Source organism: Buteo buteo, chromosome 4, assembly GCF_964188355.1.
Source record: "Buteo buteo chromosome 4, bButBut1.hap1.1, whole genome shotgun sequence".
Taxonomy (NCBI): Eukaryota; Metazoa; Chordata; class Aves; order Accipitriformes; family Accipitridae; genus Buteo; species Buteo buteo.
In genome coordinates this window covers 10,156,703-10,173,957 of record NC_134174.1, presented here as the reverse complement: position 1 = coordinate 10,173,957, position 17,255 = coordinate 10,156,703, and the positions used below count along the sequence as shown (strand labels likewise).

The 17,255-nt window shown below is 37.1% G+C and overlaps 1 protein-coding gene across 1 annotated transcript in view; it reads right to left on the bottom strand.

The window, feature by feature from the left end:
* SEMA3E (semaphorin 3E) overlaps positions 1-17,255 on the bottom strand; it is a 146,654-nt gene that overhangs the window by 17,561 nt on the left and 111,838 nt on the right. Inside the window, exons 6-11 of the mRNA XM_075024733.1 lie at positions 13,738-13,857; positions 11,588-11,730; positions 8,717-8,831; positions 8,313-8,382; positions 6,890-7,034; positions 1,569-1,791 (exon numbers count right to left, since the gene is read on the bottom strand). Of these exons, the coding sequence (XP_074880834.1) occupies positions 1,569-1,791; positions 6,890-7,034; positions 8,313-8,382; positions 8,717-8,831; positions 11,588-11,730; positions 13,738-13,857 (816 nt within the window). The remainder of the gene's footprint in view (positions 1-1,568; positions 1,792-6,889; positions 7,035-8,312; positions 8,383-8,716; positions 8,832-11,587; positions 11,731-13,737; positions 13,858-17,255) is intronic.

Sequence of the window (17,255 nt, the reverse complement as noted above, 5' to 3'; positions counted from 1 at the left end):
CCTTTCTAACCTCCACTACTACCCTAAGAAAACTTCTGCTCTGCTGTAAGACCCTGTTTACTTATGTTACACAGCAGGTGTTGGACTTGGATAAAAAAAAGATTAGCCTTTTCTAATATTATATTGCCAAGAGAAGCAGTAAGTTTTTTGATGGGAGCTTTGCTAGAGCAGAGATTGCAGGGTATGTTTTAGAGTTTCTAAATCCCAAATTCCTATGTTGGAACTTCTTGTCACCTGAGATTAGACATCTCGAGAAGACTAAGCAGCTGTTGGGTACCAGTCCAGCACAGCTTTAAAGCATACACTTAAGTCCTCTCGGATTCAACGTTGCTGAACAAAGGACTTGTGTACAAGAGTATTTGATACAGTATCTCAAATCACAAATGGAAGTGGAAAATATGAAAAATCTAGGCACCATTATAAAATCTGCTATACAGAAATAAGTGACACATTGCAAAATGTTTTATAGACTGCACAAAGTCCAATACTGAGACCATACTGAGGCCATTTAAAAGCTTAGAAAACAGCACTAATATAAATAAGCCTTTGCTATTATACAAACATGCTTCTTTTGAATGTTCTCAACACTGAAATGGGCTTATCAGAGGAATTTCATTAGTAAAAAATAATTCACTGTAACTGCTTTCCTAGACAAAATGGTCAAAATGATTTGTGATACCACTCCTGTTGTTAAATTGATAAAATGTGAATGTATGAATCCTTGGATTTTTTCCAGACAGATTAGATGTGACTAAAGTCTTGTCTATTTCCAGACTTTCCTCTTATTTTCTTATTTTTCAAATACTATTAGAATGTGGTTTTTTCTCTGCTTGCTTAGAGTTAGGGCAGGTCTATGGTATATTTTACCTTAATCATATTTGTTTGGTAGATGTTTAAAAAACCTCTTTAAACAAGCTCTCTGTATCTTATGAAAATGGCAGAAAAGACAAGAAAGCTTGGCAGAAAACTTCTAACAGTTTCTTTTTAAGAAACTTGGGTATTTCCTCCTTCCTTCCTTGAGCTCTGTTGTAATCCAAATCTGGAAGCTGGCAGTTTCTTTTTAATGGTATTAGCTAGACTTGTGGTCTCCAGAACTGGGGAAAATGAACTGGGGAAAATAAACTCTGGAATAAAAACAGTAACTTGAACTGATATTTTTGAAAATCATATCACCTTTGGTTCTCTCAGGTCTCTAGGTCTCAGCTCAGAACTATGATCAGATACATGATTGTGTTTTAAAGTTTTAAAAATAAGGGAAGTTGTTCAGGAATTTAATTTAAGGTTCTGTTTTGGAAAGAAAAAAAAAATTGCAATCCTATACTTAAGTTTCTCTTCCTAGTCTTTAAATGTTTCCCTACCATTATTTTTCTGTATAATGTTATCAGCACAGTGAAGCACACGTCTAGAATGACAAACCTCTTCTGTAAGGTGACAGCTGGCACAGTCATGAAAAGAATGATTGTTAAAAAGGAATGTTGTATTGTTTTTTTATTTTTGGACTATACACAACTTAATTTCATTCATCCTGGAGGTAAAAAAAAACCTATTAAATCAATTATCTTCTTTACCTGTGCCAATGAACAAGACATCATATTGCCCATCTTCAGCTTCCACTCTGTCCACTGCTATTTGCTTAAGATTGTACTTTCCATCTGTTTTAACGAGTATTGGTCTCTTATGAACAGGCTTGATGGGCTGATACATCAGTGGATGACTCCTGGCAAAATGGACAGCTTCATCAGGATAGTCTTTAGTGGTAGTGTACAGACCGCCATTCACCTTGCTGGCACACTGCAAAAGCATAAAACAGAGATTATCCTGAAGGTTTGCCAAATAAATCATCAGAGACAGGTCTTGTTTTCAGGGGTAATGAGAAGTCTACAGAAAACCTGGCATAAAACCAGGCACAAAAGACCGCAGTAGGAATTGGGAGAGTGAACCCTACACTTTATGCATGTGTGGATTATCAATCATGAGAAGCCAAGAAAGGGATGCTGAACAGAGCCTTGCCATTGTCATGTTTAGAAAGAGAGAGCTCCTTCCTCTCTGACATCCTAAGAGCAGAATAAATAGTGACACTTTCAGATTTTGACAAAAACCAGCGTTTATGTCTTTCCCAAATTCATATTGAAGATGTAAACAAAATGGGCATTGACAGAGTTAGGAGAAAGGGGTTTCCTATCCCAGTAGAGACACAGCATTGTAAAGTCAGCAGAATACTAATGCTTGAAATCAGTCTCTAGTCTTAATACTTTTGATTGCAAAATGTATTACCATAAGAAAGTAAGGACACTTAAAAATGATGCCAGCAACAACAGTAATTCTTGATCTCAGGCATTCTAACAGTATTACATTTGATTTTAATTCCTACCTCACAATGACAGTATTTATCACAGTTTAGCTTGAAATACCAATGTTTGCATTGATCAATCTACTGTTTTGCAAAGCAAATAGACTTTATGTCAAAGATTGATTAAAAGAGGTTTACTCCTTTGGTCAATGTGCAATTAGGGATAATTTAATACGTTAAACAGAGAAGTTAATTTTAGGCTGCTTTATGAAGGATACAGTGTTCCCTAACTGAACGTAGATTCTACATTTTCAATTTGCTTCATGATGTCTAATTGAAGCCATTTATGATCAAGCTGGAAGTATCTCAGTAACAGTTTACTTTCTCCAAATATTCATAAGACAGTGTGGTTTTAAGCAGCATTTCAAACAAAACCACAGTAGCAGCCTTTCCCTATTTAAATTGGATTTTTTAATCAATAAAATGAAATAAAATACTCTTTATGTTTACTGGAAACAGTAATTTTAAACTTGTGGTCAACTGTAATTGACAATAACAAACTCCTGCACTTGTCAAGTGGGGCAATGTTTGTTTCCACTTTTTGGGCTTAGATACAGGAAAGTATTTGTTCAGTGTTGACTTTAAAGTAATTGTCTAATCAACCTAGTGATGGAATTTCACCGGCTGTTTGCAATAAAGAGACAGAGCTGGAGCATGAAGACAGGCTAAGCCTCTGCTTGCCATGCACTGCACAGCATATCAAGTGAATAGGCATTGCCAGGTTCCCTTTGCAAAGTTCTAACCCTGGAGAGATTTAATAAAAATAATCCTTCACAGGCTTTTCATTTTTAATTAAATAAAATCAAGTAATCTAGAAAGGAAACAGTAGATGCAGCCATCTCTGAAGTCTATCAACACCATTTTTGAGGTAACTGATGTCATTCCCAGAAGCATCCCAGCCTAAATGCACTAAAAGAATCAGCAAAACAGGAGTAGAGATGATGGCAGAAGCAGTGCTTCAAGCAGACGTCAGAGAGGAGGGGACTGCAGTCTGTCAGAACCTGTGTGTCTCTTAACAGTGGGTGTCTGTTTATTTAGCTTTAAGGTCTACTCTCATTCATTATAGACTCCTTCTTTACCCATTCAATATCTAAGATCAAAGAGCGCTGACTCTCAGAGATGCCTAATACTAGGTTATTTTTGGCCTCTTGTCGCTGCCAGTCCTGTAATAGGAAAGGTAGTGGGATTCAGCTTACCAATATGCTGACTTTTCTTTGGCGTGTGAAACCTAACGCTGTGGGCTACAGCCTGAAACGTGCTTTCTCCTCATGCTACTGGAAAAGCATTGAAAAGACCTCTAAACTGTGTTCTGACTGAGCAGCTGAAAATGAATCAGCTAATCCTCCGTTAGCTGGCAGAGCCAACTTCTTCAGCCTCTGATGTGCTCTGCAACACACAGAGACAAACAGGATTAAATTGACTAACAGCCAGGAAAGACCTGGTTCCTCAACTAACTTGTTCTATGACATTGGAAAAATTACTTGCACTCTTCTTTTATATCTTTTTCAGCTCCGATGGCTTGCCTGTTGGGGAGGCTACAGCCCAGTCTGACCCAAATGTGGCCATTCAGAGCCAAGGGAGAGAAGCATTGAAAGTGAGTGGAACTTAGGGCAGCCTTTCTGTAAATCATCGTCAACTTTGCTGAAGTGCTGGCTCAGTGTTCTCTCTTGCTTGCCAAAAAAACACAGTTTAATCTTCAGCGCTAGGAGATATCAATGTAATAACTGTAGTCATTAATACCGAATTCATGCCTGTGTTTAATGCTAGTCCAAATAACATATGTGAGGTGTTCTACTGCCTGGAAAAAAGAAATTAGTACCACTTAAAGAATTTGGACCATATAATCTGTATGAAATATACAGCCATTGTGTAATCCATGCACGGTACTGTCTCATTATTTGGTAAAACTGCAAAACCTGTAAATTTGCTATACAAACTGTCAAATAGGAAACCAATAATTCCTATGAATTCAAACATTTTCCTCAAAATGTGATAATTTACTTATCTGATTTTCTATCCTGACTCAACACCAATGACTTTGGTCTACATCGAACAAACAAAAAAACATTTGGTATTGATGTCAGCACTGCTACAGTGGTAGCTTATTGGCCAAGATGGTCAAATCACATTAATAATGTTTAAACCCTAGATAATCTCTTTTTTGGAGCATCCACTTCTGCATTTTGACTTATGTCTCTAACCCCAGGAGAAGCAGAGAAAAAACATTAATTTAAAATGAGAGAGGACATGCATTTGAAGTCATACTACAGGGAGAAAGGCTGTACTGGCATGGACTAGATAAGCTAATAGGCCTTTTCACCTCTCATTCCTGCCACTCAGCGATAAATGAATTGTATGCAACATTTATTTTTGCAAATGATTGCTTTTAGTATGAAAGAGAATATTGATTCAGTTACCAAAGGAAAAACAACCCTGAAAGCAATGCTCCAGCAACAGCTTATTCCACCGTTCAGCTGCAGAGAGCGAGCCCCTAGCCTGCGAGAAGATCAAGAGATGGAGAGTGAAAACTTGGGCGGTGGGGGTTAGCCAAACAGCTTTTAGAAATGTCTTTGCATCTCACAGAGTCAAAAATCTGCACAATGCTGACACGATCGGGGTAGACCTTCAGTGAGTGTAAACAAAAGCAGCTTTGCCTCAGATGACAATTGCCGTGGGTGGGTAAGTAGTTGTATTCCCAAAAGGTGTGGAGCGAGGAAGAAATCCTGGATGTGATGCTTCCCTGGATTAGTCTGGCATTCCCAGGTGGGGCTCCGCCGACTTGGAGCAGGAAGGGAAGGTGGGGGACACCCCGGCTGGGCTTCTGCTGGGAGATGCTGAGGGGACCCTGCCTGCCAAAGGGCACCCTCAAGCCGCACTGATGGGCGGTGAAAGCAGGACTGCTCTCCTCAACCCCAAGGTGGGACGTGAGTGTCCCGGGCTAAGACGCTACAGGGATAGAAACTTGAGAAACACCTAAAAAGAGTGTGAAATAGGAAAAGAGTTTGAGATGAAGACTACTGGTGATGCCTTTGAGAAATCAACATAGAAATTAGGAATTCCTTGTAGAAATTAATTACCTGCCTCTAGGTAATGAGTTTGTGATTTCCTCCAGAATTTCTATTTAGCAAAGGAAAAATCTAAGTGCCAGACAGGAACAACTCTCTACATGACAGCACCTCTATAGTTGTGGAGCATGATACAATAGTTGCCAGATTAATTGCATTTTCAAAATACGTCTTGTTTCCTTTCTTCACTGAATGTTCATTGAAAAAAAAAAAAAAGATTGTAAAGAAACTTGTGTGAAAATTAGAGAAAAGAGTGAGTGATTTTGCTGAGTTTGGTTCTTTGCAACGTTGTTTTTAATATTTCTATATTCTTTGTAAAAGATACAGAACAGGAATGTTAATAAGCTCAGGAACCTGATATGAGGGTAATAAAATCGCACTCTCTGATGTCTGAAAGCAAACCAATGAATTCTGAGGATGCTAGACCATTGCTTCTAGAAAGGACCAGTCTTGAGAGAATGACCTCAGGTCCTCAGGTGATGAAGGATTTACTCCCTATCTACAAATGTGTTTATTCTGATTAGTTACTTTTGTTAAAATTTATGTCTCATTTCTAACCTGTGCACTGATCTAAATTATATAAATATTGAAATGTGATCCTTTTTGAAAAAGAGATGAAAAAAGGAACCAGAACCACCTGATCTTGAAATAGTGGATCATCTTTTTTTTTTTTCCCCCTTCCTTTAACAGTTCTTAAGTGCCCTGGTTTCAGCAGGCAATAGAAGGAAAGTGAATTGCCTTGTGTAAGCTTGTTTTTTCCAGTAATAATCTTGTTTACATTGGAAAATATTGCATGTATCTTAAATATATATATATTTAATGTAAATATAGGTACATGTTTCTAGTTCATCCTGGCTTTATTTTCTCAAGTCAAGTCAGTAGGGAGAATTTGTTCTCCAGAAAGTTCCATTAGAAATAAACCTCATGATTCACTCAATGCACTTAAATAAATCTGATTTTTCATTTATTTCTTTGGCAATTAGATTAAAGTTATTAAGATTCAGATGCAAAAAATATGTCAGCAGCCAAATTTAGAAGAACAGTTATTCTAGGCTCAATAGAAAGTGAGGTTCCTTCCCAGGTAATGCACTTACTGCTTCTGAACGCAGCATCTGACCCACCTTCTAGAGGTGCCTCTTTCTACTGCTGTTGCCTGGGGTCCTGACTTTGGGACCTTAGGACTTAACACAAGGTTGCTAAATTCAAGTCCCAATAGGATTTTGAAAAACCTTATACACTTAGTTCCACTATTTTCCTTAGGGAAATGTATGGTTCTAGTACTTGATTAAACTTATTAATGAGCCATTCCACACTTTTCCAGAAATGCTAGAGTATGTATATATTCAAGTAAATATATCCTGGACTGTGAAGTCAGGAAGGTTTGTACATTAGCAGCAGTCAGCTTTTTCTTCCCAAATTCTTTTGGGAATTGCTTTTTCTTCCCAAAAAGCAATGGAAAATAGATTGTACTTACTGAACCAGGTCTAGGATAAGGTACTTTCCCTTCGTACAGAGCCCAGTGGTATTCAGGTCCTTCTTTATGAGCATATGGTCCATTGAAAGCTGCTCGGACACTTGCCATGTGGTAAACACATATAGCATATCCTCTAAATATATTGCTATGAAATAAAATTCAAAGACATTATTAAAGCAATATGTCACATTCTGTATATATAATACTGGTATTATTGTATAAGTAAAAATAAGTCACATTTCAACAGTATTCAGGGAGATGAAAACTACTTAATGTTTCCTATATGCTCACCTTAGAACTGCTGTATCCAATGTTCTTTACAAAGTCTTTAGTGTATTTATATTTATAACATTTCTCTGAGGAAGCTCTGTGTTGTCACCCTCAAATTTGAAGATGGTGAACACAGGCTTTAAGTTACTTGTTTATAAACACAGAGGAAGCGCAGGTCTTATATGTCTTTCATTAGTGACTTAAACAGTTTACCATTTTTCTCTAAGATTTTTCCTGTTGTTACTTCAGAAAGATGGGAATCATCCAATGCTGACTGAAATGAACAGGGTTTTTTTTATATTGAGTGGGAATGTTGGTTGGTGTTATTAGTTAGAACATCAAGATCACTCTATGTAGATCAATCTACATAAAAGTATCTTTTTTTACTTCTAAATTTTATTCATTTAGTTCCAGAGAAGCAATTCATTTTTTTTTTAAAGAAGCGTCAGTGCTCTCAACAAAGAAATTATCTCTGAAGACTCTAGAAGGTGATCCAGACCATTTTAATTAGGTGCCCACCTTTCTCTATTGGCATAGGGAGCCAGTAGGAAGTGCTAGGTACCTGCACCCCTAGAGGACCAAATCTGCCTTGCTTTATACGAAAAAAATAAATCAGGAGAGAAAAATAATGGCAAAAGCACAGTTACTCTTCTCTACCAGTTACGTCCTAAACTAACAATTGATGTCCAAGAAACAGGTACTGTGTGCTTGCACTTGAACTAGGCTGCAGCGGAAAATGAGGCTGCCAGCAACACCACAGCTGGTGTTTTAGGCTTCACTAAGAAGTTAGTAGGAATTTAAGCTGCTATCTACTTAAACTTGAATTACAATGGATCTCTTAAAGGAAGACAGGAGGCTCTGATAAGCTGCTCTTATAAGCATGCAGGAGTGCACATACTTCGACACTAGGAAATTTTCAAGCAGAGAAACATTTAATTAATTTATGATCCAGATAGACTGGATCATTGAATGAGACTTCAAGCCCCTAAGTGTCATAGAGCAGTTTTTACATTAACAAGGAAGCCCACTGTGAATAGAACAGGGATTAAACTGCTTACTATGTATTTGCTAAGGGATATTTATCATGCAGTATCTCTCAATAGGCTGTTCAAACATTCCTCTATTGTTGCTATTATTTCTTCTAGTTGTTTACCTTGTAGTGTTGAAGAGGCCAAATATCACTGGATTTTTGTTATCACGAGTTTGCAGCAAAAAGACATCCTCTGTAAAAATTAAATGCAATGTTATTGGTAGCAAACTACTTTTCTCAGCCCCAAAAGAGCAACTTCATTGCTTGTTAAAAGTGTAATCCTGTTTTACTCATATATGCTATTTAATATTATGCAGATTTTAAAAGCAATCTTTAAAAACAATGCAATAAGGCATAACTGATAGTCAACACCATATGTGTAGAACTTCATATACATTGGAAACAGAACACTAACAACCATTCCCTGTTAATGAATGCAAGTACAATATTTGACAGTAAAATGTGTTATCATGAAAGTGTGTGTTTTGTATGATGGTTTTAAGTTTGTTGCAGTCTAGCATATTTACCTAATTCATCAAAATGCGTATCAATTCCGTTTCTCCCAGGCACAGAGCAAACTAGCCTGGTTTTGAGGAAAGTGCTCCATTTATTGACGAGCATTCGCTGGCCTCCCATATCATTCTGCGTAGAAAGAAACAAATGCTGATGGTAATTTGAATGAGTAAGTCTAGAAGCACAAACATCTCTGCTGAATTAGCTGCTCATTGTATCTTTTAATGTCAAAAGCATGCATTTTCAAACCACATGTCTATTACTAGTACTATTTCTCTGGAGTCAGTTTTCAAGTAGGATTGCACTGATCAAGTTCAGGTCTCATTAAGAGCTGTGGGTTTATAAAAATTTTTTAATTCTGTACCGCATCCATGGATAGTTTTAACTACACAGCTGTTATAAGGCTTTTTTATATCTCATTTTTGTTAACTGGATGTACTGAGTACATTAGCAAAGTTTAGTTTTGCTTCAGGAGCTCAGTGCAGGGTTAGATCAACACATTTGGAAACTGAAGCCCTGTATCTATCTATAGAGCTGGTACAGCTGGGGCAAGTCTGAGGCAAGTGTCTCTACATGGTGTTCTAATAAGTTCTCAACAACTTTAAATAATTCCTGCTTTACTATAGCAGTCTTATCTTTTTCTTACTATTGCAACTGTTGGACAGTCAAGAAAAGGGGGCATTTTGTACTACTTAGTAATCAGATTCTGTAACCTTAGGGCAGCATCCTCAAAGCTATGACCTTATATTCAGGTAGACTGTGTAACTTAGTGTTGAAGGCTCTGTAATAGGCTTGCAAAACTCTCACAACTTCATTCTAAACTACTGAAATTAATTGATCTCCTCAGCTTCACATTGAGATCTTACAAAAACAGGGATCTCTTTTCCTGAGAAAAGTAGAAATATACAGAGTAGTTGCCTCTGTGTTGCAAAATCTGTTACAGCTCAGATGAAAATTTAAAAGCTGGGAAAAAAAAGTCAGCTAACTATTTTTTTTATTAATTAAATCAAATTTGAATTATAGCATACGGCTGTGAAGTTAATGTCCAGATGATAAAGGATTTGGAGTTTTGGACAAGTGGAAGAGAAAGGTCTGTTGGATTTTGGTTTAACCCCTGGCTAGAGAAAAAACACTCAGGTGGATATATTTCAGACTACAGGGAACTATTAAAATAATCTGTTCAGACATCTACCAGAACATAGGCCAAAGAATTCTATTTCAGATCTTGATGCAGGCTCGAATTCAGAGAGCCAACTGACTTTGTGAACATTAGTGTTTTAGGCTGCAATTTGGTACTTTGCATACTTCAGATGTTTTAAGTTATACATAAGTTCTCCTTAAGAAATTTTAATAGGTAGTATGCTGGTGAGCATGTGTAACATATACTATACGTTGAGGTGACAGAAGATTTTTAAATTGTATCTTGCTCTTTGCCCAATAGTTTTAGGAATGTATCCCCTACAGTTAGGAGGGGGAATGCAATATTTTTCAGAAACAAAATCAGATGCTAAGAAATAAACTTCTTATTCCTTCCTTTAATCAAGCAGATGTAGTCCCAATGGGAATGGGAGAGCTCCTCTCATCAGCCTTACCGTAGTTCAATTAATAGAAAAGGAATGCACCCAAACTTCATCAACTGCTCAGAGAGGGCCAGTTATGGGCAGCTTAATCTGGGAGATCGTATGTTAACAGTGCCTCTCTCCAGCAACTGCCTGAGATCTCCTTCTTGTGGGGGGGGCCAGGGAGCCAAAAAGAGATGGGGTCAACATAGCAGGAGCATGGCTGGAGTGGGGAATGGGTAATCGTGCAGGGCAGTGGAGGGAAGCAAAGTCTTTCCTTGTGACTTTTCTGTTCCTTCTGGTAAACCTTATGCCTGGCTGTGATAACAATTGGCTGGACAATTCAATCCTTTGTTCTAGTTTCCTAGCTGCACAATTTTCCTTAGTTGCTGTTGAGAAGAAGAGGAATGAGAGATGAAATGAAAATATTAATTAGCTACTATTTATAAAGCACTCTAAAGATGGTTGACATTGCACCCCTCCTATTGTTTTTGCATCGAAAGAAGTTTTCAAAATTTACAGAATCGCAGAACAGTTGAATTTGGCAGGGACCTTTAGAAATCATCCAGTCCAACTGCCCTGCTCAAAGTAAGTTGCTTTGAGGAAGTTGCTCAGCAAATTGCTCAGCCCCATGTCCAGTCAGGTTTTGAATATTTCCAGGGATGAAGACTCTGGGCAACCTCTGTCAGTGTTCAACCACCCCAGCAGTAAAAAAATGTTTTCTTACACTCAGGTGGAATTTCATGTGTTTCCCTCTTTGCCCATTGCCTCTGGTCCTATCCAGCTGACTGACAAGGTAGCCATCGACCCTGCACAAATGCAGGCGAGTTAAGTCTGCTCCTTGCTGACTTAATAGGAAGGCTAGAGGGAATGTCAGAGAGGACTGGTGGCTGGGCTGGTCCTCTCACCAGGAATGTGAAGGGACATCAATTTATGTCAGCTGTGAGAGCTACAAGAGGCCCTGGACCTACAGCCAATACTAAGGGCATTGGAGCCTTGATCTGAATTGAGAATACGGATGTAACAGAGTCCTGTGGGCAATTGCTATTACTGTTACCACATATCAGCACAAAGAGAGGTGGAGTTGAATAACAAGATTTCTGAACTTTGCCCTTCTCTCTCAGCAAAATTCGGCTTCAAGCCCAGATTTTGGATCGCTTTTGAATTTTCTAATGCTTGAGGCTATTTAGATGTAGGGTTTTCATTCAGACCTATAACTTACTCCCACATACATTAACAGATGCCATTTTTGCCTGGGCAAGAAGGACCAAAGAAATCAGCATGCTTTTTTTTCATTTAGCTGGGGAATCAGAAAAAGGATCTTACCGCACATACGCGTCCCACTCTGGTATATATGGCATGAGTGCTTGTCTCTGCCTCTAAAGCTTTTTCAGTAAAGAAGAAATATACTTTGTTATCATCGTGGTCTTCATTGTCAGGAATCATATATGAGCCAACGAATTTTGGTTCTTTAAAAGAAAACAAAAATTAATTTAATTCAAGTTTATTAAAACTTTCTCTTACTTTTTCAATCCTTAAAATCAGCTGGTAGCAAAGAAAAAATAAAATTAAAGAATCAGGGATCTGTCAATCAGAGACCTACCTAAGGGAAATAGGGTGATAGGAAAAAAAATCCTTTTTTTTTTTTTTGTGGGTGGATATCTATAGAACATGTGGAATACATTAATGTCAAACTATTTTTATAGCTCCAATTCACAAATCAATATTCCCTTGTATGCGTGCAAGAAAAAGACCTCTTTCCAGTCCCATTCTCTGGGGTTTATATATTTTAATTTGGATTAGGCTAAAACCTGGCACTAATATTCACATAACAATCTCTGATCTCATGCAAACCAGGTGTAGGAATGTCAACTTCAGACAAACGGCCTTTTAGATAAAGAAAAATCTCTGGTAGTTCACCTAATAGATGCTATATGAACATATATCTTCATAGACAGAAGATGCATTGTGTGTCTTTGTCATGAAATAAAAACCTTCTAAATTTTTTCCTGTTTTGACATTTTGCTGCAAAATTGAAACCTAAGTTCAGACTTCAGTCCATGACTGTATTCATTTTAACCCCACACCAAGCAGAACTGTGTATGGTTTAATCTCACTGAATTGTAGCAAAGTTTTTACAAGTTCTTTAAATGAGAATGTCATTCATACAATTAGTACGATTTCTTAAGAAGCAGTGGGTACTGTAAATATTTTCTAACTTCCTGTCCTATGAAAACAGTCATTGCATTTTAAGACATTGATACAGCACTTGCTAATTTTCTGAAGTGTTTTTAACAGAGATTTTAAAATATTGCCTTTCTACAAAATTAAATTTCAAGTACAGACAAAATGAAAAGAAAGTTTGAGAATTCTGTATCTAAAAAACTGAAATCTTCCAGAGAGAAGAGATGAAAAAGTTCACCTGCATATTGTGAACATCCACCTGACTGTTGCTATCCATATAGATCCAGTCTAAACACTCAGTTCAGCAGGGTTCTAAGTATTGGACTTAAAGTAGATGTAAGAATGTTCTAAACATATTTAAAAAAAAAAAGTATTTAATTCAAGTTTTAGGCCATACTTGTGTAGGAAGAAATATGCAGCAGAACTATTTTCTCTCTTCTGATTCAGGGGAAAACTCCCTTGAAATTTAAGAGAAAAAACTTCAATGTCCTTTCACTGAAAAGATGATGCTCACCATATGAATCACCATAAAAGGCAATTATTGACTCTTCTTGCCAAACATTAGCAGTAATTATGTCACTGTTATGATGAAATATTGCAATACTTTGGGAGCAAAACAAATCAAGATCCTGACTCTCGATTTCACAGAAATTTCAACACTTTGAAATTCAGTTACATTTCACATTGAAGAGTATGAAACAAATTCTAAATTTCCCAGCACATGATTTTTCTCAGTATTTTTCTTGTGGCATATGTTAATTTTCTCCTTTAAAATTACCTGCTTTAACTTTTTGTTTCATTTAACTGTATGATCATCATATGTTTATTATTTTACGTTATTGCATGTTATCTCTCTAGTACACAACTTGGCAAAGATTGAGTTGTTTTATTGCAACATAAAGACAAAATGATCTCATTGAGAAAAAGAGAGTACTGTGTTCTATTTAGAAGCTCCCATTAATTAAAGAGAGAATTTTAAAATATTATTTTAATTATATCTGGCATATCATGAAATAGTATAGAATATTCAGAGTATAAATTAAAATAAATTTTTAAAGTGAAAAATGAAGGTTTTTAAAGTTCTGCTTGTTAAATCCAATATGTAATCAAAGTAAAGATTTTAATTTGTTCATCCTGGCAGGGGGTTCATGAAAAATTTCATGCAAAAGAGATAGTTTAAACAAATTCATCTCCAAATGTATATACATATGCATGAACAATATCTTTTTAATTTCTGGTTAAACAGAAATTGTCTAGTCATCTGAAACACCTCTGGTTCCTCCTTCCCATACCTTTCAACAGGCGCTCACTGTCGGGTTCAGTTCGGAGATGGGCCATGCGATTCATGGTGCGAAAGAGAGCAGCATCTCTTCCCCAGTAGTCACTGTAGAGACCAGTAAAAAGTTCACCACCTGCAGATCATACATTAAAAAAACAAAAACAAAACAAAATGATTTGGTAATGCTCTACATATTGTTTTCATTGCATATGATAGGAACTGCATTATAAACATGGCTCATTAGTATTTGCTCAAATTTAGGTAAGAAGGTGAGTCACTAAGTTACATACAGTCTAAAGAGTATATGGACATCATTCCAGCCAGCACTGCAACATTTACAGTTCGAACAGCACGAGGACAAGAATTTTAAATTTCATTCGTGGGCTTGGCCTCATTTTCAAAACTGACTTAGTGAATTCGGGATAGATTCACATGCAAAACATGAAGGCATTAAATTAACATCTAACCACATCTGCCACAATAACGTCGGCCACATCAGGCACCTGACTTCAAAGCTCCCACTGTCATTCAGTTAGTGCCTGGCCCTGGAGACACTGACCCTAAATTTTCACCACTGCAAAGGCTCTGGCCAGTGGTTTGCTTCTCAGCACTTCCAGACGTGTCCTGGTCTTGCTAATGAGAAGCAACAAATTGCTTGGTCCCAGAACTGGAAGGCACGTGTTGGGTTTATGAAGAGCCACAAATAACAGGAGCCAGAAAATGGGATGAAAATGCAGCAGCAGGTTTCAGAGGATGCAGTGCTAAGGAAAAGAATAGCGATAGCTGCACCAAACCAGTGATTTGGGCTACACTGCATGGATACAGCTCGAGGCTAAACCATGGCTGAATCCACAGATTGGACCCCAAAGAGGGCAGTGTTTCCTGAGCATAGTTATCAGATTTGGCTCTGCACAAAACATGGCTGAAAAAAAGATTCATTAGTGAAGCACATACTGAAAATACCGGAGGGCTAGATGCAGTTATCTCCCCAGTTGATGAGATAAGAAGCAGCACCTGCTACTTTAGAAGTGATTTCTATAAACAAGCACATGTTTTATTAGGCTGAGGGGGTTTTCCAGCCAGCCTACTGGAGCTGTTCCACTTTACCTGAAATAACTACAGTTTGGGTATAACTTGCTGGCTGAGGGGCTTAGGTGTTCAGTGGACAGAGAAAACCAGCCTATTTTTTTTTTCTGGTCCAGCAATAACTTGTTTTCATATCCTTAAAATATTCACCAAGTGGGGACAGGACTTGAGATCTCATCCAACCTGCATAACTGGTGATGAGTATTTCCTGAAAAATTTATGGGACCAGAAATTGGGTCCCATTTTCAAAGGCTTTAAGTGGCATTCACAAATTAAGCAAGAATAGGAAAATATTAGAAATAATATGCTGATTTCCAGTAACTGTTGAATGTCTATATGTAGTTTGGTACAACTGGATCATACATATGTTAAAAAATCCAGCCTATCTCTATCTGACCTGTTTAAAATTGTGATATTGGATATATTTTACTTTAGTGAAATACCAGCAGTAATTCTACCTTTTAGTTATGCATGGGTGCAATTCCCCTTAACTGACCAAACATTAAGAATAATAGGTTTCATATCCTTGTGGACTTAGATTAGAAATATTTTAGGCTCAATTTAAGAAGCATTCAGTTACTGTCACTAGGTGGCATCCTTATGTTAGAAAATAACACAGCAGGACAAACTGCACAAGAAGAGGGAAATAAATTATTTCCAGTTGGTGGCTAATTTGAGTGGAGGTTTCAGTGACACGGCTTCCTACCCCCTAATCAAAATAAACGATTGATGCATTCAGATAACTTTTGCTGGCATTTATAAAGGATTCTGCCAAAAGCAAGAATTTTGCTTGTTGGTCTCCCTTAAAGTGTGAATTTTGTTTCTCTTAAGAGATATACATGCATTGAATGATACTATAAGCCTGAATAATGATTCTGAAAAGTTTATAGTTTGGCAGCTGGGCCTGGTTCAGAAACCTCTGCTGATTTGGAGCTGAGCATAGTTTTGCCTTAGGCTTCACCATATAAAGAATGCATATTGCCTTGTAAAATACATGGTCATGATTTAGTGAAATGAAAATTAAGTATAAATTATAGCATCAGTAGAAGTTAAGGTTACCCAAAACTAATAGAGAGCTTTATTTTTTAAACAACACAGAGCTACTTAAACAACAGGATTTGCCAGTGTCTGAATAAAGTTCCAAACAATCTTCACAACCCTAATTAATGTGTTATACTAGTCATAAATCCCCCTTTAAGAATTCCATTGGAAAAATATCTCAGACAGGCTTTTTTTTTTTTTTTTTAATTGTGATGATGTGTAATACAAAATGTGATGCTTTTATCCTTTCAGCACCGTCGTGAATCTTGGAAAGTGCATCAGTGCAGGGTAAACGATTCATCACATATTGCTAGTGATCAGGTTTGACATTTATAAGTCCAGATGTTCAGAAGTTTGGATATGAAGCCTATACTTTCTGTTTGACATAGGTATAAAATGTCAGTATATGTAACCAACCTGCTGGTATGGCATTCTACCATATAGCAAGGAAATTATCACTGATTTTATCTGTGAGATCCTGAGGGGGAAAAAATGGAAGTTCCAGTTTTGTGTGGATATTGTTCCATGAAAGATATTGCACAGATACAGAAAATAAATCTGTTTTTTACCCTGAAATGTTACTAAACTAAACAATAAGACAAGTATCAAGTGTGAGCAGACAGGTCACCTCGCCTAAGGAAAGCAATGAGACGATGCTGATCAGTGTGACTGACAAAGACCTCCGTACAAGAACATTCAACATAATTCTGAGATCTTTTGCACTTTTGACATTGAGACGATCTTCTCTTTTCCTCTTCAGTAGTCTTTTGCATATCCTTTAAATCCATGTTGCAAGTTTTGAACACTGCTAGGTTTTTAGAGGTGCAGACTAATTCTAGATTTAGAGACAACCTGAGGCTGAGGTTTAAAAAATCCTGGCAAGATTCCTACTCTTTTCTCCTCCATTGAAAAACTACTACTACATATCAGCTCACTCCTGCCTTGGTTGCAGGGTTTTATACTGCTGCACATCACGCTGATAAACTAGTATCTTCCAGTGAAAATCAACTGAGCAGTTTCACAGACCTTCACCACTCCTCCTCTTGTCCAGTCTACCCTCAGCTTCCCATGTATTTGCAAATTACTAAAATTTAAGTTTTAACACAGCCTGGTTAATTCTGCTAGAACAAGAATAGAAACTTCTTTCCTTATTTAAACAAACAAAAAAAATCCCATGGACCTCAAAAATCAGTTTTAGCTCAAGTGACACATGCACATTTTTTAACTAGCATTCTTTTCTAGCAAACAAATACATCAAAGTTCAGTTGGGACCACTTAAAAAATATGTTTATTTTTTGCCCTTTGCTCAGAGCAAAATATTAACATAACCAAATACAAACCTTTCTTTCTAAACCCAAGAATTCCTAGATGACAACCCTTAAAGTAAAACAGATTGAAGCATGT